The 25,255-nt window shown below is 36.4% G+C and overlaps 3 protein-coding genes across 7 annotated transcripts in view; 2 read left to right on the top strand and 1 right to left on the bottom strand.

Annotated features, from left to right (window-relative positions):
• LOC138179749 (monocarboxylate transporter 10) overlaps nt 1-25,255 on the bottom strand; it is a 327,517-nt gene that overhangs the window by 137,422 nt on the left and 164,840 nt on the right. The gene's annotated exons all lie outside the window — the stretch shown is intronic.
• Nucleotides 6,572-10,673, top strand: LOC138179746 (nose resistant to fluoxetine protein 6-like). The gene is made up of 14 exons (XM_069112839.1): nt 6,572-6,658; nt 6,793-7,057; nt 7,565-7,809; nt 7,893-8,086; nt 8,209-8,330; nt 8,437-8,679; nt 8,775-8,982; nt 9,070-9,235; nt 9,322-9,401; nt 9,474-9,569; nt 9,643-9,772; nt 9,848-10,022; nt 10,155-10,297; nt 10,376-10,673. The coding sequence occupies exons 2-14, from the start codon at nt 6,832-6,834 to the stop codon at nt 10,523-10,525; spliced, it is 2,178 nt and encodes a 725-aa protein (XP_068968940.1). The 5' UTR covers nt 6,572-6,658; nt 6,793-6,831; the 3' UTR covers nt 10,526-10,673.
• LOC138179798 (nose resistant to fluoxetine protein 6-like) lies at nt 13,764-17,688 on the top strand. The gene is made up of 13 exons (XM_069112940.1): nt 13,764-13,986; nt 14,511-14,755; nt 14,847-15,040; nt 15,163-15,284; nt 15,391-15,633; nt 15,729-15,936; nt 16,017-16,188; nt 16,275-16,354; nt 16,427-16,522; nt 16,595-16,724; nt 16,810-16,984; nt 17,076-17,218; nt 17,302-17,688. The coding sequence occupies exons 1-13, from the start codon at nt 13,815-13,817 to the stop codon at nt 17,416-17,418; spliced, it is 2,097 nt and encodes a 698-aa protein (XP_068969041.1). The 5' UTR covers nt 13,764-13,814; the 3' UTR covers nt 17,419-17,688.

The raw sequence follows: 25,255 nt of genomic DNA, 5'->3' as shown, positions 1-25,255 counted from the left end.
TAATACAATTTTAGAAAACTATTTGGTAAGAAATGTTATAGAAGAAAAAGCTATTATGATTGACATTTGTAGCGGTAATTTCAAATTAATAATACAATTATCAAGTGTCCCAATATCGAAAGAATGATATATAATAAATGAAATCGTATCTATAATTTGTATATATATTAAATGAAATTTGAGAATAAACATATTAAGTAAATAACGTAAATTTTATCTAGTAGGTGTACTACTGATCGATTACCACAAGAATCATCTTTACAAAATGCTGAATCATTACTGCAGTATCGTAAAATAATCGTATAGAACTCAATGAATTTTTAAGAAGTACGAAAACAATAATTAATTTTATATATAATTATTGTTTTTTAACTGTTGTTTTTAATTATTGTATAATTAAGGCAAAAGTGAAAGTGCTGACGGACCAAAAGGAACAGCAAATCTCCATGAGTCGTCGGGTCCAGCGCGTCGATGGTCCTTTTGCGAAGAAAAGATGCCTGGGAAGGTGAAACGCGAATACGACCATATTTGGTCATGGACGAGTACAAAAACGCGTGTATGATGGGAAAGTGTCGTCGTTAGTCGTTACGAGTTAATTAGTTGTATTGATTTAGTTGCTCTACTTGTAATTTATTAGTTTATTACGAAACAGTTTTAGTTAATTAGATATAGTTTCTCTGTTCTATCATTTGTAAATAAATATATATAAAATAATGAACACAGTTTATTAAATATTTAATAAATCACAGATCGTTCTTTATTCACTGACGAAAACTATTATAAACGAAATGAAATTAATCATCGACCTATACAATATCGAGTAATAATCGATATTTTCGTCCCTCCAAAGTCACTCTTTCGATACACGAAGAAGCAAGTCCTCTTTTCAAGGAACCAATCAGCTCAACAAGACACCACTCAACCTAAAATCCTACACCTCGTCTCAAGAGCACACTGTGCGCTGTTCGATATCGAGAAAATTGATAACAGATCGCCATTTATTTTTAATCGAACAGGCAAGATGTTCCAGACAGTTTAGACATTGTTAGAAGAGGCTTATCAGCTTCGAGTTGGTCCCTAGCGAACTGGAAACGTATTCTACGACTGCAACCGTTGAGAACGAAACAAAACGCGCTAACATGTGTCGCAGAAAAATTGCAACTTTCTTTATTCTTTGTGTACCCCTTTCTCGATATTCTGAAAACCAGTTCTTGGCTCGTGCAGTCGTCTGTCACAAACACGTTGACCAGCGACCTTCTTTGAGAACAGATTCGCTTAATAGCTGCGAGTTTTCTTATCTAAACTATGGACATGTGAATTTATTCCTCGACTTGTACTAACAGTAAATTTACAGCTTAATGATTTTGTTTTGATAAGAAGTTCGGGCAGTGAAGTTTTTTTTACATTTAATTTGCATGAAATTCTCCTTCCGGTCATTTTCTTTTTCTTTTTTTAGCAAATGAATATTGATGGACGAAGTATTCAAGGTTGTAAAATTTCGATGAATATTTTCGTCGGAATGGGATGGAAGGATAATAAAAGATCTAAAAAAAGAGAAACATGATGTTTTGAAAAACTGTCTGGCTCGTCGCAAATATAAAACTTTGTACTAGATTGTAAACATGAAATTTAATTTTAGAATTTAAAAGTTCGAAACTCTGGATTTAGCAGAACCTGTAAAGAAATGAACAAATTCGAGAACTGAATCGTTCGATAGTTCAGAGCGGCGAAGATTTGAAATATCGGCGATTCGTAAATCTAACAACTCAAAATCATGAAACCAGAAAGACTTGAAATTTCTAAGTTTAACTCTAACTATCCCATCGACTTTGTTTGAGAAAAGTAAAGTCGGTGAAGGAAAAATGGAAAAAAATTGCTGAAATGCGACATATTTCTTTCTAAAAATTTTATTCATCGAACATTGAGATTTTCTTCAAAATGAGACAAGAAAATGGTAATCTTCTACATTAAATTTACAATTCATATTTCTGTGCATTTAATTTGCATCAAGTAGCAGCCATTAAATTCTACTTTTTTTCTACTTACAACGAATAAAGCGTAATCCTTCAAAACATATGTAGTAGAATGAAATAATGATAAATGATGTTTCAAGTAGTCTCTCGACAAAGCACAACAACAGATGTGTAATACAGTAGTTGGTAAATGGATTGAATCAACGATATCCGTTTTATTGTTGGAAATTCGAGGAGTTAATGGCTGCCTGATTAAAGAACCGACTACAAGCATTTACAGACAATCTCATTTAAAAAGGCTGCTATAATTATAGTACATTATATCCAGGTCTGGTTACACGCGAAGTCTATCGTGCATTAATTTCACCGTTACGTCGATGATTAATTTACGAATAACATTTTATACTTTTTATGCCATGTTTTATATGCGTAAAACGGATATAAAATAGGAATTCTATCCGTCGATATCAAAGTAACCTTAACCCCTTAACCTAAAACTACGGGCATAGCCCGTAGTAGATGATCGGACCAAACATAAATATTACGGGCATTCTCGAACGTAAATCGTAGGTTAAGGGGTTAAGGCGAATTGATAGAAAGTGAGTAAAGTCGAAAATCTCAGTCAAAATTATACGAATTATGATAATACTTTATCAAAAAACATAAAGCGCTGCAAATAACTTTTGGATATCAGTCTCGTGAAAAAGCTTTTCACCGAATTGAATATATTAAGCGGAAATCAAATACAGAGTAGTACAATTATCGCATAGAATGTTGCAGTATGACACAGATCCATTATTTATGCAAACTACCCACCGTTTATTGTATTAGTTTGTGACTAGTAGCACCAGTCGATGTAAAGTACAGACAGATATGGAGAGGTCGGAAAGTCAATAGTCAATATCATAACCGACGTAATTAGATAAATATTGCAAAAATTCTAAGGATTTATAGGATCAAACGAGAAGAAGAGGAAAGTGAAAAACAGAGAGAAGAAGATGATCTCTTGTACCAGAAAGGAGAGAGAAATACATGAATAACTTGGAAGGAAGATTTATGTCGTGTTATACAGTTTATTGACCCTGTAACGTTAGACACAATGATGGAAGAACTTCTATTATTTTGGTAATAACATGCTGTGTCTTCTATGAAATCTGAAATTATCTCTTCGAGGTACAGCATTTTAAGACAAAACAGGACCCCAATTGCATAGGAATTTTATTTAAAATTACCATCGCCCTGGATGAGTTACGAACATGCACAGATCAAATTTTTTCATCTTATGTAACACGGAAACTAATTTACATTAAAACTCTGCAGCACGTCAAACGATACGTTGTGTTTGCTTCGATACAGACCATTCACATTGGACGGCTATTGTTGGCTTTATTTGGCGATCTAAGGGAGAAGTCACAACGCTCTTACTTTTAATCATCCTTATTATTATTATTAATATTATTATAAAAAATCTTGTAAAATCGCCGGTTGGACGTTGCACGTGTTAACGCGGATATGCATATGTATCTTTATAAATAAAAACCGCCGATACGTTTTAAAAAAACTATGCTTCGAGCTATTCTAATCAGAAGATGAGATCTTCAGCGACTATTTCTGCCTCGGTAATTACAGCGCTCGGGCTACGACTTACTTTTTATATTCTGGCGTAAAACTTAGCTTTTAGGTCTTGGTCAACAACTTACTGTTGCATCCCGGGTGTCCACGTCGTCGTGTCTATTTTTATATCAATGTCGAGGCATAAATCGTTGTTTTGTGAATTCTGAAGTTCCAACGACGGCGATATTTTCGAAAATGTTCGGTAGCTCGAGGGCTTAGCCTGTCGAATCGTCAAGGCTGGCAAGTAAACTTTTTGCTTTTCACGGTCAATGTTGTTGGCTTCAAGTTTAAACGATGCAGTGCTTTCAGCTGCTGCGTGTTCAATGATGTAAATTATTCAACGAGATAAAAGTAGACAGCGACTCTCGCCGTACAACTCAAACAGTTTCGTCATTTACAGGTTCATCGTGTTCGTCTTCAACTCGCTGTGAATCGTACGACCTTGTACGTCGTCGTCGCGCCCACCTTTTACGAGTGCAACCCTTCCTTCTAATTTGTTATTTCTTATATCGAGTCTTGAGCTCTGTACTTTGTTAACTTCAATTAATTGTTAGAATAAACTGCGGTCAAAGAATTTCGTCGTCTCTAGTTGGATTTTTTTATTTAAATCGTTCGATCTACCTGACGGAGGTGTTAACGGTACCGTTACAAAACAAAGAATAGAATGAAATATCACTGTGTATACGCACATGTAAATAATAAAAGAAACATTTTAATGATCAATATATTTATTCATGGACGAATGTGCGTAGTTAGCGAATGTTCATTAATATTGAAATATTCGAACGTGAATAAATCTTTTAATAATTATTTCATGAATCATATATGATATATCTCAAATGTTTTACTAATTTCAATAGTGCATTACAATATTTCTTTGGAGCGAGAAAAAGGAATGTTGTTCTTAACGTTTGAATGGAAACCGCGACCGAACGATCTAAAGCGATACTACTAGCATTCGTAAACTTTTCTTATATTTTTCTAAGTTACATACGTTACGATATAGTTGATTGTTATTGCTGTATGACTTATATGGTATAATTATTCTAGTTGCGGCTCAGAAAATATTTTATAATGTATACTTTATTGATCAAACCCTGTAAAATAGCGCACTGGAATTTTAATTACATAACATTCTATAGTTGTCTAGACAAATACCTGTTTACAACAAATAAGTTTACAGATGACATTTTACCCATACTCATTAAAGCGCTAATAAAATGTTGATTATTGCTGTTGCGACATCTCTTTAACGAGAAGTTTCAAAATCTTTCCTTGAACGAGTGGATTATCAGTACCGCTAGAGAAAGTTTCCCATAAATCGTCCACGTGTATTATACACGAGATGAGATTAATGCAAAAAATTCATTGTATATTAGAGGAAATGGGATCCCATTTTGACAGCGTACATCCTCTACACGATCCAAACTATTATACAAATGAGCGTTCGTGAATATCGAGAAAAGGAATAAATATGCAATTACATTTACATTCGAGCAGGAGACAAAGGTCGCTACGTTTTGCTTATGTTAATAGGTTTGCAAGAGGTCGTATGAAGTGACTTTAATAAATGAAAATATATTATTGAGGCATATGAATGCAAAAGAAATTACAAGAATATTTCTCATCGATCTTTTAACTCATTTTTCGCTGAAATGAAAGCGTTGCTTCCACTTAGAAGTTGGCACGGCTATTACATCGATCTAGAAAGGAAGAAAAGAAGAAATAGCCTACTTCCTCTACATCTAACTGTAAAACGTAAATATATTATAGATAACATCAATTCTATGTCGTAAACAATTAACAGAAGGTCATTCGACATGCAAAAATAAGTAAAAAATGAACAACTAAATATTTTTGTTTCAAGTCTCGTTTTCAAGAAAATACAGTTCGTATATGTCTAGGTAAGAACTGGTCTGGCACGCGCACATGATAAATTTTTTTATTTATTTTTTTACGAAAAAAAAAGAAGTTTCCTCGAGAAGGCGAGAGAGAAAGAACAGAAACGAAAAGATCGAGTAAAGATAGAACGCCAGAACGTGGGCAGTTGTCGCTTGCCGATATTGTTATATACAGGGTGGTTGGTAACTGGTGGTACAAGCGGAAAGGGGGTAATTCTACGCGAAAAAAGAAGTCGAAAATATAGAATACAAATTTTTCGTTTGAGGCTTCGTTTTCGAGAAAATCGACTTTGAATTTTCGGTCGGTACGCGTGCACTTTATCACGTCTCGTTATAACGGACCTCACTGTAGATCGTTGTCTCGATGAAAAAATTTAAAAAAAAGAAAAAATTAAAAAAAAATTTTATTCTATATTTTCGACTTCTTTTTTCGCGTAAAATCACCCCCTTTCCGCTTGTACCACCAGTTACCAACCACCCTGTATATCATCCCCACAGCGTATTTCGCCAAAGTTTTCCTCCTTCAAATTGTAAACAAAACAGGACTTGCAAGTTTCTTTTGACGCAACTCTTGGTACAAACGTCTGCAGTATCGCCTGCCATCGTTACATTTTCTGTTAGACTTTTAGTTTCTTAAATGAATTAAAAAATGTAAGTAGAAAATGGCCCCACTTAGCTGTCCTTTTCATTTTGATTCTAATTCACACGTATTTATATATTTACAATATCAACGACAATACATATCATTCTACTCCTGCAATGAGGTAACTGCTATTGTAAAAGCACAAAACACCCGTAAAGTTGAAACCCCGCAATTTTTTTCAAAATTGGTTCATTTCGGGGACCGTTAATTTTGGGGAAAAAACGCTTAGCAGATTCGGCATTACGTCACAAGACTCTAGTACGATCAAATATTGAACCGTAAAAAACTGAAAAAAATAAAAGTTTTCTCAAAAGAGTATTTATATGCTAATTCACGTTCGTGAACAATCACGTGATAAGAACATATGCGGTTACTACATTAATTTAACTGGAGTCTGTAACTGGGCGATCAACAAGAAGATGAAACATGCGAAATCACTTTCGGCATCCTACGTCATAAATTGTGCGTTCTTTGCTGGACACGGTTAGTCTTCCCGCGATCTTCCTAGAGGAAGTTGGTTCCTTACAGTTGAATTGAATATTCAATTCATATCATAGTAGCCATATTATTGATCGACCATAGTAAAAAGTGTGCGACAACGCATTTCATCGTATCAGAGAAAATAATGGACATTTGAGTTTTTAACCATTTTTTTCAATAGAAATTTTCAATAATCCGAGTGTAAATTTTACTCCAGAGTATGCAGTACGGAAATATTTCGTCATGGATATGGTTATCCCTTTTATCATTAACAACGATTTATGTGTCGATCCAAGCGACCACGCTAGACCCAGTGACCATGAGGAAGGTACTTCCGGTGTACGCGATTTTGGAAAATGCTGATTTTCTAAATTCCAGCAGATGTCGGACGGAGATTGATGAATTTCGTAATGCTGTTGACAACCAGATAATTTGGGGTCTAAGAGGTAAATGTAACTTTCAAAATATTTTGACGAATTTTGTTCGACAAAGCTACTACCAGTCCATTGCCAGCAAAGGAAGGAAGGAAATAGACCGAACGAAATATGTATAAGGCTATAACGGTGTACAATTCGAATAATTATACACTGTGGTTGCGATTGTGTTTCGTGACACACAGTTGTTCACATGTGGTACACCCCAATTCACCCCAATAACAACAAAAACAATTCGTGTGTAACAGCCATAATTTTTTCTAGCCCTGATCACGTCGCCATTGTATAAACTTCATAATTTTTCATCGAATCAATCCCGACCCCGAGAGTTCCTTCGTATCTTGAGCGAGAAACTAATTGCTTCGTTTGAAGTGCGAAAGTGGGTTCTCTCAACTAACTGCATCTTCTGGTTTTAAACATGAAACGACAAATTCTGCATTCAACTTCCTTACCACTTCAAATCCATATCGCCAATTGTATCATGAGTTGTCTCCAATGAAATATTCTATATTCTTTAAGCGTTGGACGCCAGTGGAGTGCCACCCGGGGGATTTCTGAACGGGCACAATTATTGGTTAGGAGATCGCCTAGCTTGCACCGGCCTCTCTCAAAATCTCACGCTGTTTGTCGCGGAGAAGAAACGAAAGAACAATACGATATACCGCAATCCGGACGAGGAGCATCCACCTTTTGAGCTTCATTTTTTTGCTGCACGCATGCAGCACAATAGCACTATGCAATATCACCAAGAATTACCAAACGACGTAAGCACGTGGATATCATCCGCAACTGACATATGGAATCAGATTTCCATTACCGGTTTTTATGATTGTGTGAATTCTTTTAGGATTTGGTGACACTTGGACTTTGTCTACCGGCTTCTTGCACCAAACACGATGTAGCTACAATGCTAGATAAAGTCATTCATAATGAAACTCTTTTCATTGGAAAACTTTTTGCCATAAACTTTAGACTCCTCGAAGTCACTGATTTGGTGAATGATTATCAATGGCTTCTCTCTTTAAAGATGATCTCCATCATGTACGTAAATTTCAAGCTCTTAATCGACAATCCGAATTTCTATTCTCAATAGACATAAATACAAGTATCACGATGGGCGTTCGAATGAATATCAAGTAGAAACTTTAAAACTTTGATTACAGAGGTGTTTTGATATTGTTGTGTACTACCGTGACAGCGGCCACAGTATACGATATTTTCGCCCGTAAAAACCGTGTAAATAGCGAAAAGGACACCGTTGCGGTTAAAAGTGGAAATACGAAGGGTAAGCGATACATACAATGATACCTGGTATTTTGCATGTTAAGGATTCTGATCGCCTCGAGTTTATTTCACGGGAATCTATATAACGTACGGTTAACTTTGAACAGAATTGGAGGACGTAAGAAAAGTAAAATGCAAAACCAGTGACGATGAGTCGGCACTCTTAGAATCGAGGCAACAAAATCACATGAACCAATATCTGCTCTGTTTTTCGCTGCTCAGAAATGTACGGTCACTATTTAAAATACAAGAGACTCCAGACACTTTGCGTATGTTCTACGGTATGAGAGTGTTGGGAATGCTATGGATTATTCTCGGACATTTGCTCATGTTCGGGTTTCATGTTATGGGTAAGAAATGGGCTACAATCACGCTTGAATTTCATTAGTACATTCCGATTTTTGATATAGCACGACTTATTTAATGACACCACTTGTGTGTGCAGCTAACAAATCGCTTTACTACATGATGGGCGGTGAAATACTCATGGAAATCATAAATAATCCGACGTTTCCGGTGGACACGTTTTTCTTTATGAGTGGTTTTCTGTCGTCTTATATTTTTCTCAAGGAACTACAAAAAATGAAGGGAACGCTGTCTATAACAGAAAAGACGAAGATATTCGTTCAAGTAATCATCAAACGATATATTAGGTACAGATAATATTAATATGTCTTTATGTTGTAATTTATGTGCGATGCAAATACGATGCTAATCAAATAAATACATTAATTTCGTAGGCTTACACCTGCATATTTCGTCGTTATACTGATAGCGATATTAAATTTCACCTGGCATGATCATGTCTCAGCACTTCTCCCCTTTGAGCATTCAAGTGATAGGTGTTCTAAATATTGGTGGGCCAATATACTTTACATAAACAACTTCTACCATTGGAATGACGTAGTATGTATATTTTCTGATATAATTCATTATAAACATCTTTCACATTACTAGAAAAGAATCGTTTCGAAGAGAAGTACTGTTTGCAGTGTCTCATTTGGAGTTGGTACCTACCCAATGATATGCAGTTCTTCATATTTGGTTCTTTTCTCCTAATATTATCGATCACGTGAGTTTGAAATTTGCTTTTGTAGTCATTCATTGGCCAGTTTTACCCAGCCACTAAAATCGACTGTTTCAGGCATTACAATATTGCCACTGGCTTAGGCGTTTTTAGCATAGTTTTCTCAATAGTATCAGTCGCTTACAAGGGATACATCATTAATTACCAGCCATCGTAAGGATACAAAATGTTTAACACTCTTTATAACATAGGGAATATGTAAATATATGAATATTTTCTTTCCTAGGATTGACGAATTATATAACTCGTGGACAGACCTTTATATACGACCATGGTGTAGAATACCGCCATACCTCATAGGAATGGCTACATGTCAGCTTCTTATAAAACACAATTTCAAATTACATTTATCAAAAGTAATGTATACCGTTTATTCGTTACAACTATATTCCTGTACATCTTTCAATAATGTAATTAAATTTATCTTACAGAAAACCTTAATCATTGGATGGATCTTGGCATTTCTATGTAATGGTACGATTCTCTTCGGACTTGATAACAAGAACATACCCTTAAGTCTATCCGTTCTTTATTTGGCCCTGAGTAGAACAGGCTGGACCTTGAGCATTGCCTGGGTGGTAGTTGCATGCACCACGAACCATGCTGGTAATTCGATATTTTTCATCTCACTCATTAATGCGTTAATGTTATTCTTGTTACTGTAAAAATACTCTTTGTGTAATGCGAAGTATTTAACGTTTTGTAAATTACACCCAAGTATATTTGATACGTTTGCAGGTATCGTGAAGAAAATGTTATCACTAGATATTTTCGTTATTTTGAGTAAATTTACGTATGGTGCTTATCTTCTAAACCCTATTCTCATACTTTCGGCTCTTTCTTCAAGTTATTATCCTTTCTACTTTGATAAAGTCACCATTGTAAGTATAATGAAATCATTTCATTTGGACAACTTCGACGTAGTATTAGTACTATGAAATAACGTTTCTATTTTTCAGGGTATTCTGTTCATTGCAATCGTTGTTTGTAGCTTCATTGCTTCTATTTTGTTATTCGTAACAGTCGAAATGCCGTTTGCATCACTCCTGAAATTGTGTACTGGTGCACCAAAAAAAAGGAAAGAAGTTGGTGGTGATAAATTCCTCTGAGTCTTCATTAAATTATTAAATTATTAAACTAATAGCAGGAAGTTGGTGGTGCTAAATTCCTCTGAGTCTTTGTTAAATTATTAAATTATTAAACTAATAACAGGAAGTTACCCTTTCATGTGTCAAAATATAGAAAAATATATATGTTTACGACGACGATCTCCGAACTCAGAGTAATTCATTGTTTCATAATATTTCATTATACATGATTCACAATGTTGTTTAATATTTTCAAATACCTAAGAAGGGGAATTAATTAAGAGAATTACTTGCGCAAAAGTTTTGCACGTTCTTCTAAAAAAACGATTTGGACGACGAAAAGAAGCTCATATGCAAATAAATATAGATCACTGAAAGAGGAGAAAAAGTCTTTGCCATTCAATACACGGCGACCTTCTCGCAGTTGCTTTTTGTTCCTAACACTGTCAATTGTCTTGTGTGTTAAAAAACAAAAGCCTTGGAGAAAACGATAAAAAACGCGTGGATAACGGTACAAGATCACATTACAAGACTATGAGGAGAGCAAAGAATGACCGAAACCTAATCCATTATTCAGGATTCAAATGCACATAGAGTGTTCGAGACACCGAGCTCGAAAGTGATGTAGCAGCAATGATTATTTGTCACAAGGAAGAGAGGCTGACAAAGATTATTCATTACTATGAATAATTGTCAGAGTTAATTTAAACAGATGATATATACATTATGTGCTTGATGTAATATGTCAATTTGAATGTAAGGTCAGACTTATCCGAAAAAAACGTCCGAAGACATCTCGTTCGAGACATGTTGGCAGGGATAAGACACGCTGATTGGTTATTTAAATGTTTTGGAATTTGCGAGGATGTTTGATTCAATGTCATTAGTCATTCTCCTTTTACAAGTGATGACACCACTGCTACTGGCACCTGGGTTACGGAGCAACTCAAAAAATTCATGCTGGAATAAGAAGTGGGGGAAAGAGAGAAGAGTCACAAGTTGCTGATCATTGCAGAAAACTGTTAATTTCTTAAGCGATAGAATAAGTGTTCAAAGACTTTATAATGTTATTATTGCTAGGAGAGACAGAATTTTATGGGTTCAATTATAAAAAGTTGTAAAAGCGTATTTATGTAAATGGATAATAATATAAATATAGAATATGAAATAAAGTATATTAAGAAATTCTAACTCGGTGTATAAAATTTTGTATACAATAATGTTCGAAGGACATTAGCACGGAACGCAGACTAAGTCATACAAGAGATTAAGTGTACCAAATGTTAAAAACGTTACAGATCAACAAGAAAACCGAAACTGCATGTTTCGCATGTTCCACCGTATCTGCATGTTTCCATTCATGTCAGTAATGTCTGTAGAAAGAATACATGAAATTAATTTGGCTCGCACTGTCATTTAGATGGTTACATGACATATTCTCAGCGCGATTAAGTGTGGTTGGTGTGATACGACTTTTCACGTTTTGCACAAAAAAGAAATACAATCTTTTAAACTAAATCTTTTATAAAATCGTAAAACTCCCATACCATTATCGCCAGCAATTAATAGATAATGATAAACGACGCAATAAATTTTTCTCGTAACGTCTCTTAAAACATTCAATTACCGTCTGCATCACTGACTATATCACCTAAATTATTATGCGTTACAATTTCACCTCGAATTCCTAAAAGATCACTTGTGGAAGGATGTGATGGCACATAAGCCAACGTTACAAGAATAATTGGGCTGATATAACTTGTTCCGTCCGAAGAAACAAAACTTTGCAAGAACGACACAGTAAGAAACAAAACCATTCCATTGAACATTCATGGCAATATTTTTAAATTTCTATGCACATCGTAGTTTAAATAGGAGATTTTCCTAATCTTGTAATTTTTCAATTTAGCGGAGTATAACGATTCGATTGAACTTAGTATCGGGATCCTGACTAAGATCACTGAGGAAAAATTTGCTCGTAAAATGCTAATTGTGAATTTTTTGCGTTCGGTGTGAAATCAGCTCACGGGTGCAGCGTAAATAGTTTCGGCAGCCTCGTATAATCGTTCAAACGGAAACGCCGATCGGAGAATTAGTATCGGCATTAGAAACAGTTAGTTCAGTATCGTTCGTGACTTCGAATCATCAACTTCTCCACCAGACTTGGGGTAAGAACAGTTCACCTTTAGAGAATAAAGTCTCACTGAAGCTCATTTTTACGATACCATCTTCTTCACCAAACGTGGAGTAAAGGAGCTGCACAATTTCTGCGTATTCGAAGAAAGCAGACATTTTTGCCGAGGAAATCGTTAAGAAAATCTAGAAAATCATGTCTTTTTCCAATTTGAGAACAAAACTAAACAACGCCAGTGGTACTGTCGTCTGCCGATATTGTTGTATATATCATCTCCATAGCGTATTTCGCCAAAGTTTTCCGCCTTCAAATTGTAAACAAAACACGACTTCCAAGTTTCTTTTGACGCAAATCTTAGCACATACGTCTGCAGTATCGCGTGCCATCGTTACATTTTCTGTTAGAGTTTTACTTTTTTAAATGAATCAAAAAATGTAAGTGGAAAATGGCCCCACTTAGCTGTCCTTTCCACTTTTCACACGTATTTATATATTTACAATATTAACGGCAACACATATCATTCTATTCCTGCAATGAGGTAACTGCTATTGTAAAAGTACAAAACACCCGTAAAGTTGAAACCAATTTTGAAAGTTTTTTTCAAAATTGGTTTATTTCGAGAACCGTCAGTTCTCAAAAGAAACGGTTAGCAAATTCGGTATTATGCCGTAGGAACCTACTACGATCTAACGAAGCGACAAAAATCGAAAAAATTTTAAATTTGTTCAACAGCGTATTGGCGTGCTGATAATTAATGTCTTCGGTAAGCCACATGTCGACAACAATACTGCAATAATTTAACTGGGGCTCCGCAACTGGGCGATAATCAAGAAGATGAAATATTCGAAATGATTATCGGCGTCCTACGTCATAAATTGTGCGTTCCTTGTTGGATACGACTAGTCTTGACGCGATTTTCCAAATGTTGGTATCCAATAAATGAACTGAACATTTCATTCACATTATAGTAGTCATCCTCTTGATCGACCTCTTGATCTTGATAGTATCGAAAGAGCGACAACATACTTCATCGTATAAGAGAGAATAATGGTCATTTGTATGGTTGACCATTTTTTTCAATAGAGAATTTGAATAATCCGAGGGCAAATCCTATTCCAGAGCATGCAGTACGGAAAAGTTTCCTCGTGGATAAGGCTATCCCTTTTATCATTAACAATGATTTACGTGTCGACCCAAGCGACCACGCTGGACCCAGTGACCACGAGGAAGGTACTTCCAGCGTACGCAGTTTTGGAAAACGTGGATCTTCTAAATTCCAGCAGATGTCGGACGGAGGTTGATGAATTTCGTAATGCTGTTGACAACCAGATACTTTGGGGTCTAAGAGGTAAACAGAACTTTTAAGATAGTGTGAATGAATTTCTACTACCGGTCGATTGCGTACAAAAGGAAGGATAAAACAAATCACATTAAATATATAACACATAATCGTATAACCGTTACGTACCAACGTACAACCATAAACGGATATAGAATTCGAATAACTATACACCGTGCTTGCGGCTGCGTTTCGTTACATGTCGCATCCCTTGTTCGCCATGTAAAACACATTTACACCGTGAAAAATTAATAACAGTAAACGCAACTCTTATGCAACTGCATAATTTTAAATCGAGTTGAACCTCAACCCTTAGACTTCCTTCGCACCTTACGCAAGAAACTAATTCCTTCGGTTGAAATGCGGAAAGGCGACAGTCATAGTCGTAGCTGTTTTTTTTATTCTAACGAATTGAATTTTCTGGCTTTAAACACGAAACGCCAAATTCTGCATTCAACTTCCTTACCGCTTAAAATCCTTATTGCCAATTGTATCATCAGATGTTTCCAATGCAGTATCATATATTCTTTAAGCTTTGGATACCAGTGGCGTGCCACCCGGGGGATTTATAAGCGGGCACAATTATTGGTTAGGAGATCGTATGGGTTGCACCATTCTCTCTCAAAATCGCACGCTGTTTGTCTCGGAGGGGAAACGAAAGAACAATACGATATATCGCAACCCGAACGAGGAGCATCCACCTTTTGAGTTCCGTTTTTTTATTGGGCGCATGCGGCACAATAGCACTATGCAATATCACCAAGAAATGCTGGACGAAGTAAGCACGTACATATCTCATGTACCTGATTAGCATAACGAATCAGATTTATAATGCGGAGTTTTACGACTGTGACGAACGTTTTTGTAAGGATTTGATTACGCTTGGACTTTGTTTACCGGCATCCTGCACCAAACAAGATGTAGCCACGATGCTAGATAAAATATTGCATGACGAGGCGCTTCTCATCGGCAAACTGTTTGCTATACACTTCAGGCTCATCGAAGTCACGGATTTGGTGAATGATTATCAATGGCTCCTCTCTTTAAAGATGATCTCCATCATGTACGTAAATTTCAAGCTCCTAATCGACTGTCCGAATTTCTATTCTCAGTCGACATAAATACAAGTATCACGATCGGCGTTCGACTAAATATGGAGTAGAAACCTTAAAACTTTGATTACAGAGGAGTTTTGTTATTGTTGTGTACTACCGTGACAGCGGCCACAGTATACGATATTATCGCCCGTCGAAACCGTGTAAACAGCGAAAAGGAAATCATTGCACATCAAGATGGAAGTACGGAAGGTAAGCGATACATACAATAATTCCTGGTATTCCAGATGTTAATTATTCTGATCGCAACGAGTTTATTTCATGGGAATCTGTGTAACGTACGGTTAACTTTGAATAGAATTGGAGGACGTAAGAAAAGTAAAATGCAAAACCAGTGACGATGAGTCGGCACTCTTAGAATCGAGGCAACAAAATCACATGAACCAATATCTGCTCTGTTTTTCGCTGCTCAGAAATGTACGGCAAATATTTAAAGTTCAAAAGGATGTAAAGAATTTGCATATATTCCACGGTATGAAAGTGTTGGGAACGCTATGGATTATACTGGCACATCTGTTCGTGTTCGGAATGGATACTATGGGTAAAAAATGAATTTCGATCGCGATTTAATTTCACTAGCCCATTCCGATTTCTGATACAGTACGACTTTTTTAACGACACCAATCCTGTGTGCAGCTAACAAATCGCATGTGTACATGAAGGTCGATGACGTGCCCGCGCGAATGATATTCAATATAACATTCTTGGTGGACACGTTTTTCTTTACGAGTGGTTTTCTGACGTCGTACATTTTTCTCAAGCAACAACAAAAAATGGAGAGAGTACCGTCTATAACAGAAAGAGCGAATATGTTCCTTCAAATAATTATGAAGCGATATATTAGGTATAGATGATTTTAATATGCTTTGTGTTTTAATTTATGCGCGATGCAAATACGGTGCTAATCAAATAAATACATTGATTTTGTAGGCTTACACCTGCATATTTCGTCGTTATACTGATAGCGATATTAAATTTCACCTGGCAAGATCATGTCTCAGCAATTCTTCCCTTCGAACATCCAAGTGCTAAGTGTTCCAAATATTGGTGGTCTAATATACTTTACATAAACAACTTCTACCATTGGGATGACCTAGTACGTATATTTTCTGAGATAATTCATTGTAAACATCTTTCACATTACGAGAAAAGAATCGTTTCGAAGAGAAGTACTGTTTGCAGTGTCTCATTTGGAGTTGGTATCTACCCAATGATATGCAGTTCTTCATATTTGGTTCTTTTCTCCTAATATTATCGATCACGTGAGTTTGAAATTTGCTTTTGTAGTCATTCATTGGCCAGTTTTACCCGGCTTCTAAAGTCGACTGTTTCAGGCATTACAATATTGCCATTGGCCTAGGCATTTTTAGCTTAGTTTCATCGATAGGATCAGTCGCTTACATGGGGTACACTCTTAATTACGAGCCTACGTTAGTATACAAAATGTTTAATACAATTTGTACTATTCGGAATATGTAAATGTACGTATTTCTCATCCTCAGTTTGGACGGACAATATAACACATTCACATACTTTTATATACGACCGTGGTGTAGAATATCGCCATACCTCATAGGAATGGCCACATGTCACCTTCTTACAAAATGGAATTACAAATTGCACTTATCAAAAGTAATATATTCTGTTTCTATCAGTTTTGTCGTTACAACTACATTTCTCTGTATCTACCAATAACGTGATTAAACCAATCTTTTAGAAATTCTTAGTCCTTGGTTGGACCTTGGCAATTCTGTGTAATTGCTCGATTATATTTACACCCGTGAACCAAAACATGCCCTTAAACTTAGCTGTTCTTTATTTGGCCCTCAGTAGAACGGGCTGGGCACTGGGTATTGCCTGGCTGGTAGTTGTATGCACTACGAATAATGGCGGTAAGTCGATATTTTTCATGTCACTTAGTAATGCGTTAATGTCATTCTTCTTATTGTAAATTACACCTAAATATATTTGATACGTTTGCAGATATCGTGAAAAAAATCTTATCGCTAGATGTTTTTGTTGTTTTGAGTAAATTGGCGTATGGTGCTTATCTTTTGCATCCTATTTTTATGATTTCGGCTTTTTCTTCAAGTTATTATCCTTTCTACGCTGATAACGTCACCATTGTAAGTATAATGAAACTATTTCATTTGGACAATTTCGATGTAATATTACTATTGTATTATAAAATAACAATTCTGTCTTCCAGGGTACCCTGTTCGTTACAATGGCTGTTTGTAGTTTTAGTGCTTCCATTCTCTTATATGCAGCAATCGAAATCCCGTTTATGCAATTGTATAATAGTGCACAAAGAAAAGCGAAATGACATAATTCTTCATGAATTCTTCGCGTTCGTTGTAGATGTATTTATGATGGTGATTATTATAACAAACGTATAAAAATCTATGGGAAATGGAGCAAATACCTGTTAAATAAAGATATGTTAAATATACAAAAGTATAAGTGAAACGAAAATCGCGAGTAGAAAGTTTAAACTCAAACGCATTGAGAACCTGTCGACTTATTCGACACATGCAGTCGATAAACTACAAAAATACCGGGTATCTATTCGCGTCGCTGTAATGTTCGTCAGTATGATCGTATGTTCAGTATGATCAGTATGTTCCTTTAAAATGCCTTGTTAGAATTACGCATCATAATCGTTGCTATGCATAATACTTAATTTGACTATGTTTCATCGCATATCTACTGAAATTTATAGGTAAAGCTAAGCTATTCCTTCTTTACATAAGCAATTATATAAGCACTAAAAAGCTTTTGATGATTTTGCAATATGGATGTAACAATGGCATGGCAAGAACTATGAGTTGTAAAGAGTTATGAATATTAAAGGAATTTTAAGAGTAAAGCACAATTCGTAGTTTTTAATTATCCGTCCTGTTCTATTTCAAGCGCCTGGATAATGTACTATGTAAATATATGTAAAGTTAATTATATGTAAATAAAAATATGTAAAGTTTTATGACTTTTAGCTTTCATTAATCAGCACTATTAATATTCATCTATAAAATCGACAATGACTGAGTACAAAGACTGCTACGATGAGAAATTAAACATTCGAGACACGTACGAGTGAAAATATGCCAAGAACAAGATGGATATCAGGAGTTTTAGAAAAAGAGTAATTTCCATCAAAGTTATGAAAACGGAGATGAATTTTATTTTCCGAACACGAAGATTCGTAAATTTAGGCTTATGAAAGTTTGCAACATTCATAACTCAAAAGTTTGATATTTTGAGAATTAATAAACTCGGAAACTCGGAAATTCGGAAACTGGAAATTAGAAAATTTGGGATATCGAAATTTATAAAATCGGAAAGTTTATCGCTGTTAACGCCGCTGAGTCATTCATGTAACCGAATATTTATATTCATATTTGTTATCGGATCCATAGAACAAATCGGAAATTTATTTTACCCATCATGCTATTAACCTCTCAACCTGCAACGTCATGTTAGAGAAGTGATACGTCCTTTGGAACAAACATAAAGTTCACGTGCATGAAATTTTGTACGTCCTTGGGGTTACAAGCGACACTTTCTTTTCTTCGCCGCATTCGCACGTGCAGGTATATTTTCTGGAAAAAGTTCAGTAAGTGATTTGATATTTTAAAACAATTCCATAAATCTGAAACGAACCATCTGCTTAATATATTTAAATGCGTATGGGCCCACGTAGTCTTTGTCAACAGCTGAAGGAGAGCAGTTGTATCGATCCTTAAAAACATACCAAGCACTACACAATTTGACCCACGGTAGACTACGACTCAACAATCTACAGCCCTGACAAACCACCTACATTAAAGGTAATAAAACAAGGGTAATTACAGGGGGATATCGTGCATGCAAAGTCAATAGAATCCTTTTTGTAACCAAACATATGATACGTACTATATCGACGAAGATAGTTTCCAAGTATAAAATACGCTCTGAAAGCCACCTCTACATCACACAACAAAATATAGAATTATATGTATATTAACAGATACAAGGAACTATGCGATAGGAGCGAGCAGACAAAGCAAGGCAAAACGGAACAACATTTTCTTAGATATATGCACGGAATGAGCTTTTTTTTTTGCAGGTGCAGAAATCGTCATGGGCACTCCGCTGCTGCTAATAATCGGCAACAGCAGAGTAGTGTCGAACTCTTACCGACTGAAACACCACGATGACCATCCTACGCGTGTGACAGCAGTGCAACTTTCTGTTGCACCCCCCTCCCGCGTCTTCTTGATTGAGGCAGTCCTAAAAATTCCCTGACTGTTGAATTTGGCGCTACGAGGGGCCATTGCCCCTTCTAGTCGCGGTCCGTTGGGACGGCGATGAAGCGGCTCTAGGCCCCCTGATCGCCATCCCCCACCATCGCGTTATCCTACAAGAGTGAGAGTTTCTCTTTCTGTCCCTTTCTGCTCGCTCCTTTGCGAGCATAAGTCGCTCGCAGAAGAGGCGAACAGCCTCATATTCCTGTGGCCCGCTCAGCATCGCTTCTACGATCTCCGAGGGGGTCAATCTCTCGCCTATGACGTGCCGCAAGATGTAGCGAGACCGCTCCCACGCCGGACAAATTCCAGCACGTGCTGCGCCGCGTCCCTGCCCTCTCCGATGCCCGGAATGAGCTGCTGTCACGTGACAAGAGTCCGACGACCAAACGATCCTCACAACTCATAACAATTTATGATCAACTATAAATCTGTGAACATGTCATCTTTTTCACAAAATTGGAAAAAAATTTTTGAGAAACTTTAACAGTGCCGAAGTTCCGATGCTGCATTGGAGTCTTCATCATTTTAAAAACTTTTTTTTTTAGGTAATTTATAACGGTAGACACAGCATGTGGATTGTATATATTATATTTGGTCGTTTCACCTGCTGCCTCGTCTCACGTCGAGGTGTAAACATTAAACGTTTACTAAAGTATCTTATGTGGACCATAAACGTAACAAACACTTGTCTACGGCCAGATGAGCGTTGCAACGTCCGTCGTAACGTCTGTCATTTCAATGTTGATGTGACATTCATATAACATAAGGTAAAATGGAACATTAATCTATATTTAGGAAAAATTGGAAACATCTCGTAGTATACGCGTATACTTCTTGCAATCATTAGATTGTAAAATACAATTTTAGTTACTACCGTTGTTTCAATTATTCTATCAATTATGATAAATAGCATAATTGTTTAATGCAGATGTAGAAGTCAACGTATATTTCATATAGAAGGGAAACTAGATATAATGCATGGAATGTCAAAGAGAATGGCATATTTATCTATGATTATTGTTCATGAAATAACAAACCACCATATCAAATTTAATTTAATTTATTCTTTTTATTTGTAATTTTATATCTCTATCTGGGTATCTTCAACAAATTTCACGTTACATAATATATATGTTGGATTAGGTTTGGAATTTTGGGCGTTCGATGAACCTTCACTCAAATTTACCATCGCGGATATAGCTGATATTTATTGGTACAAATGTGGGCACTACAAGAGGCTATAAGTAATAGCGGCGATCGGATGGTCGAGATGTTGATGACAACGAATTCAGGTTTAATAACGAATCCACGGTCCACGGGATGACGAATGCGATGTGATACACGTATGACTCCACGTACAAGTAAACTTATCTGCATGAACTGCAACAACCCCAAATCCAAGAGGAACTGCCCTTATATATTCCTGTCCCCACCTTTCGGGTCAATCTTTGTTTTTAAGGAGAGCCATCATTCCATGCCTTTGTCAGGTACACGTCCCTCCCGTGACCATGGCTACGTCCAGTGACCCGCTATGTCACTTCGAGCTCAAACCCATCGTCACAAAACCAGATTGGAACATCAAAACTATTTCTTATTTGTATTACTTAAGTGTAGCTATAGTAAAAGTCTGGACTAGGGTATTGGGGTTTTTCCCAACATTCCAGACGGGAAGACCCGATGTCCTTTCATCTGCGACATATATTTTTGTTATATGTTACCTATAGTAGTTGCATCCAGAGTAAACATATATTTATAGTCTCTTTTTATATAAAATAATAGTTTCTAATTCGTAAGGATAAGGATTTTGTAGCTTTACATGATTTTAAATGGGCATTCAGTTTTACTCCACTACTTTGACTAAATGAATATTTTTCTTCGGAATCAAATACTTGATCGAATATCATTACTATTCGCTTCGAACGAAGAGAAACAAGAGATCTCGTTTTCTGGTATGACTACACACGTATGAAAAACAGAAATCTGTTATGCTAATGATCATACAACCAACATACCATTTTAAGAACATCATTCTTCTAAATTCGAGCTGATGTCGAACAGAGATAGTTAAATTTCGTAATGATGTGAATAACCAGATACTTTGGGGGCTAAGACGTAAAAAGAATTTTTAAGATATCTTGACAAACTTCGTTCGATGAAGCTACTGAAAGTAGATTACGATTGTGAAAAGAAGAAGAAGGCAGATCAATCGAAATACGCATAATCTATCACGATTCAACAAATTATACAGTCGGTTAAACTCAAGAAACATGAAAATAATTCTAGTGCAACCGCGGCAGTTTTCCTGGAGGTAATTACGTCGCGTTACGTCGCGATTGTGTCACATGCATAATTTTTCATCGAATCAACTGCTGATACAGAAGCATGGGTTCCGTAAAAATGATGACCGTTGTCGCCCAAGTGTATCCCTTTTGCAGATCAGCTGCTACCGTTACAGAATCATGTGTTTTCCAAGCGTTGGACACTAGCGGCGTGCCACCTAGGGGATTTGTCAACGAGCACCATTATTTTATAGGAGATCGTCTGACTTGCTCCAAGCTCTCTAAAAATCGCATGACATTTCCGTGACAGAAAGTACGAAAGAACAATTCGATATACCGGAACCCGAACGAGGAACATCCGCCTTTTGAGTTTCGACTTTTTACTGGACGTATGCGACACAATAACGCTGTGCAATATCACATAAAATCAGAAAACGAAGTAGGTATACGGATATTTCAATGTTTGCATCTGGAATCCACATATCCAACGAATCGGGTCGCAATGCTACTTGCAATCAATATGTCAATCAATATGTAGTCATCAGTATGATTTATACAGCAAATTAACGATGTATGTTACGACCGTTCGTGGAGAGACGCGATCGCAAGGAAAACGCGTCAGTGAGAGGCGTAAATTCTCGCTACGGTTCTGATAATCGACGCCAGGAATCAGTCGTTCCCTTGTTTCGATTAGGATAACAGAGGTAGTTCAAATGATTGTAACACTGAATTAACAGGGTTAATACAAGCTTCTATTTCCAACAATATTTAGAATTATAATGAACACGTCATAAATGATTTAACGATGATACAATTAGTTTCTTACTGTAATTCGACCCGTCTTTATGATATTTCTCGATGTATTCGTTTGACTAAGCGACTTTGACTTATTCGTCTGAACCTCTCAATGCATTCCAATCTTCAAATGGTACTGACTGCCCTTCGACTTTTTCCTTTGTCTTCTCTGAGAGACGACCTCCACCACGCTCGGGTCTCGCAACTGTTCGCGCATATGATCAAGTATACCACCTTCTTTGTGTACATAAAATAACGGACCAAAGGTGAATCGATGTTTCTAGAACTCGTTGCTTGGCGCCACATTGCATATATTTCGCCGGTCATGTATGATAATCTGTCCGCAACACTGAGTACCACGAGCGACGGTTAGGAACACGGCCTATAGTAAGCCTCGGGGCATAACAATGTACCTCATTAAGACAACTCATGAAATTTACGTATTACTTCTTATGATTTCAACGAACTACCAGGAATTTGAGATATTGTACGCGAAGTCATCACTATGATGGATGGAGTATTTCATAATGAAATTCTTTTCGCCGAAAATCTTTTTCATACAGACTTGAGACTGATCAAAGTCTTCGATTTGGCGGACAATCAACAATGATTTCTCGCTACGAAATCCCACGCTCGTTATTGAAAGTTCGAATTCTTGTCACCCACTGGCATACACGCTATATACCGCGATCTGCGTCCGATAAAAAATCGACTAGAAACTTAAAAATTTTGATTGCAGAGGAGTTTCATTACTTTCATGTGCTGCCATCGTAGCAGCCATGTTTCGATTAGTTAAATTACTATTCGGAAGCCGCCGTGTTTACGATACGCTTGGGTATTGAGAACACGATAGACATGGAAAATTAAAAACGTTGTCACCATTGGTAAAAGGAACTTTCCCACGGAAATTGGCGTCATAAAATTGCATAGGAAGATTCCTACTCTTTGGTCGTTCCGAATGGAACAATCGTTACTTTCTTTTGGACATTGAACAGGCGAAATTTTGATTGGATAAATCGTGGAGGAAGGTGCACTGCGTGTATTTTATAAAAATTTGCACTTCGGTGTGCCATCTTAACATCTTGATCGACAAGATGCAAAGGTGCAAAATAAAGGGAAAAAGATGAAAAATCGAGCAGAGATCGAGTCGACGAGATTTCAATCAAGCTCTGTGGATGTTCGTCGAGAACGCAAAAGACGACGAGGAATTTGAACGATCCTAAAAGCATTGTTGGCAATTAGAAAACAGCGCGGTCTTGTCGATCAAATAAAACGCACCCACGGTTAATTTTTTCATGTCATGGCATTTCATGGTAAAGGCTCTTGCGCCAAACGAAAAGATTTTTATTTGTTACACGTATCCCTCCAATTCGCTGTCCGCAAGGTGGATGGGCGCGTAGCCCTATACAAAAAGCCAACTTGTTTGCAAGTCACTTAACTAATGTCTTCACTTGCACTCTCCCTCCCAGATGTCTCTTCCTATTGAACCTTTCTCATCTCTGTAAGTTATAGATTTAATCCGTCGTCTAAATCCCAGGAAAGCATCAGGACATGATCAGATAAGTAAGAAAGCTATCAAGGAGCTTGCCATAAAAGAGATTGTTCTCATCACTTCTATTTTTAATGCAATTCTTCGCCTTGAGTACTATCGTAAGTCTTGGAAAATATCATTGATTACTCTTATCCCTAAACCTGGAAAACAAATAAAAATAAAAATGAAAATAAATGAAAATAAATTCAGTTATATAATCTTCACTCTGCAAAAACAATCCTGCCCACAGGTGACCATATACAGGGTGGTTTGTAACTGGGTGTAAGTAACACAGTTAAAGAAGAAACATCCAAATTCAGTAACAGATATAATATAAGAGTTAACAACCACCAAAACCCATTAGTTACCCAATTACTTGATACGATGGACCAGATCCGCAGATTAAAAAGACAATACCCTTTAGATTTAAGCATTTGATTCAACTAGAATCAAACGTACTATAAACTCCTATAATCCAAGTTACCAAGTACCACGCCAAAATAATTTACTTGTAATTCTCAATGACAATTGATTGTAAAGTCTCCCAAAAAAAAAAAAAAAATTGTAAAGCGTGAATCACGTGGTGGTAAAAGTCGATGAAATAACAAACCGGTCAAGACTTTACCCAGCCACGCATATGAAAGTGGAACGTTAATTGGCTGCAACCAGCGAACGTACACTCCTCGTCAAAAAGATAGCCGAGGTGTGCTATCTCTAATTTCTCAATGACAAGTGTAAAGTTTTTCGTCTGTAACGTATAATATATAACGTTTGTTGAAAATAATTAAAGATATTATGAGGTTTAATGTGTAACAAAAAAAGATTGTTTTATTTTAAGAACGAAATAATAGCACACTCTGTTAGTATGTTTAGAAATTGCTCAGTAGTTCATGATCTATCAACGAGTAAAGATTACAGTGCAATATTATATAACTTTATAAGTATGGGACGCGGAAAAAAATTAAACGAGTCTGAAAAAAAAGCAAATTCTTAAACTAAAACAGCAACAGTTATCAGTAGCAAAAATATCGAAAGTAATAAAAAGATGTAAAGTAATACACAATTTCTTAAAAAATGTTGAAGATTATGGCAAAAAGAAAAGCATTGGTCGGCCGTCATCATATCCGATCGTGATAAGCGAGCAATTTTGCGTGTACCTTCCAACTCGCAATTAACAACGAAGCAAATAATTGAAAAATCTAGTGTTAGTGCCAGTGTTTCAAGTGTTCGTCGAGTTCTACTATCCTGCAAAAATATCAAGAAGCTAGAATT

Source organism: Bombus flavifrons, chromosome 5, assembly GCF_040668555.2.
Source record: "Bombus flavifrons isolate JBK064 chromosome 5, iyBomFlav1_principal, whole genome shotgun sequence".
NCBI classification, from domain to species: Eukaryota; Metazoa; Arthropoda; class Insecta; order Hymenoptera; family Apidae; genus Bombus; species Bombus flavifrons.
Note: the sequence above shows the minus strand (reverse complement) of the source record. Positions and strands in the feature narration are given on the sequence as shown.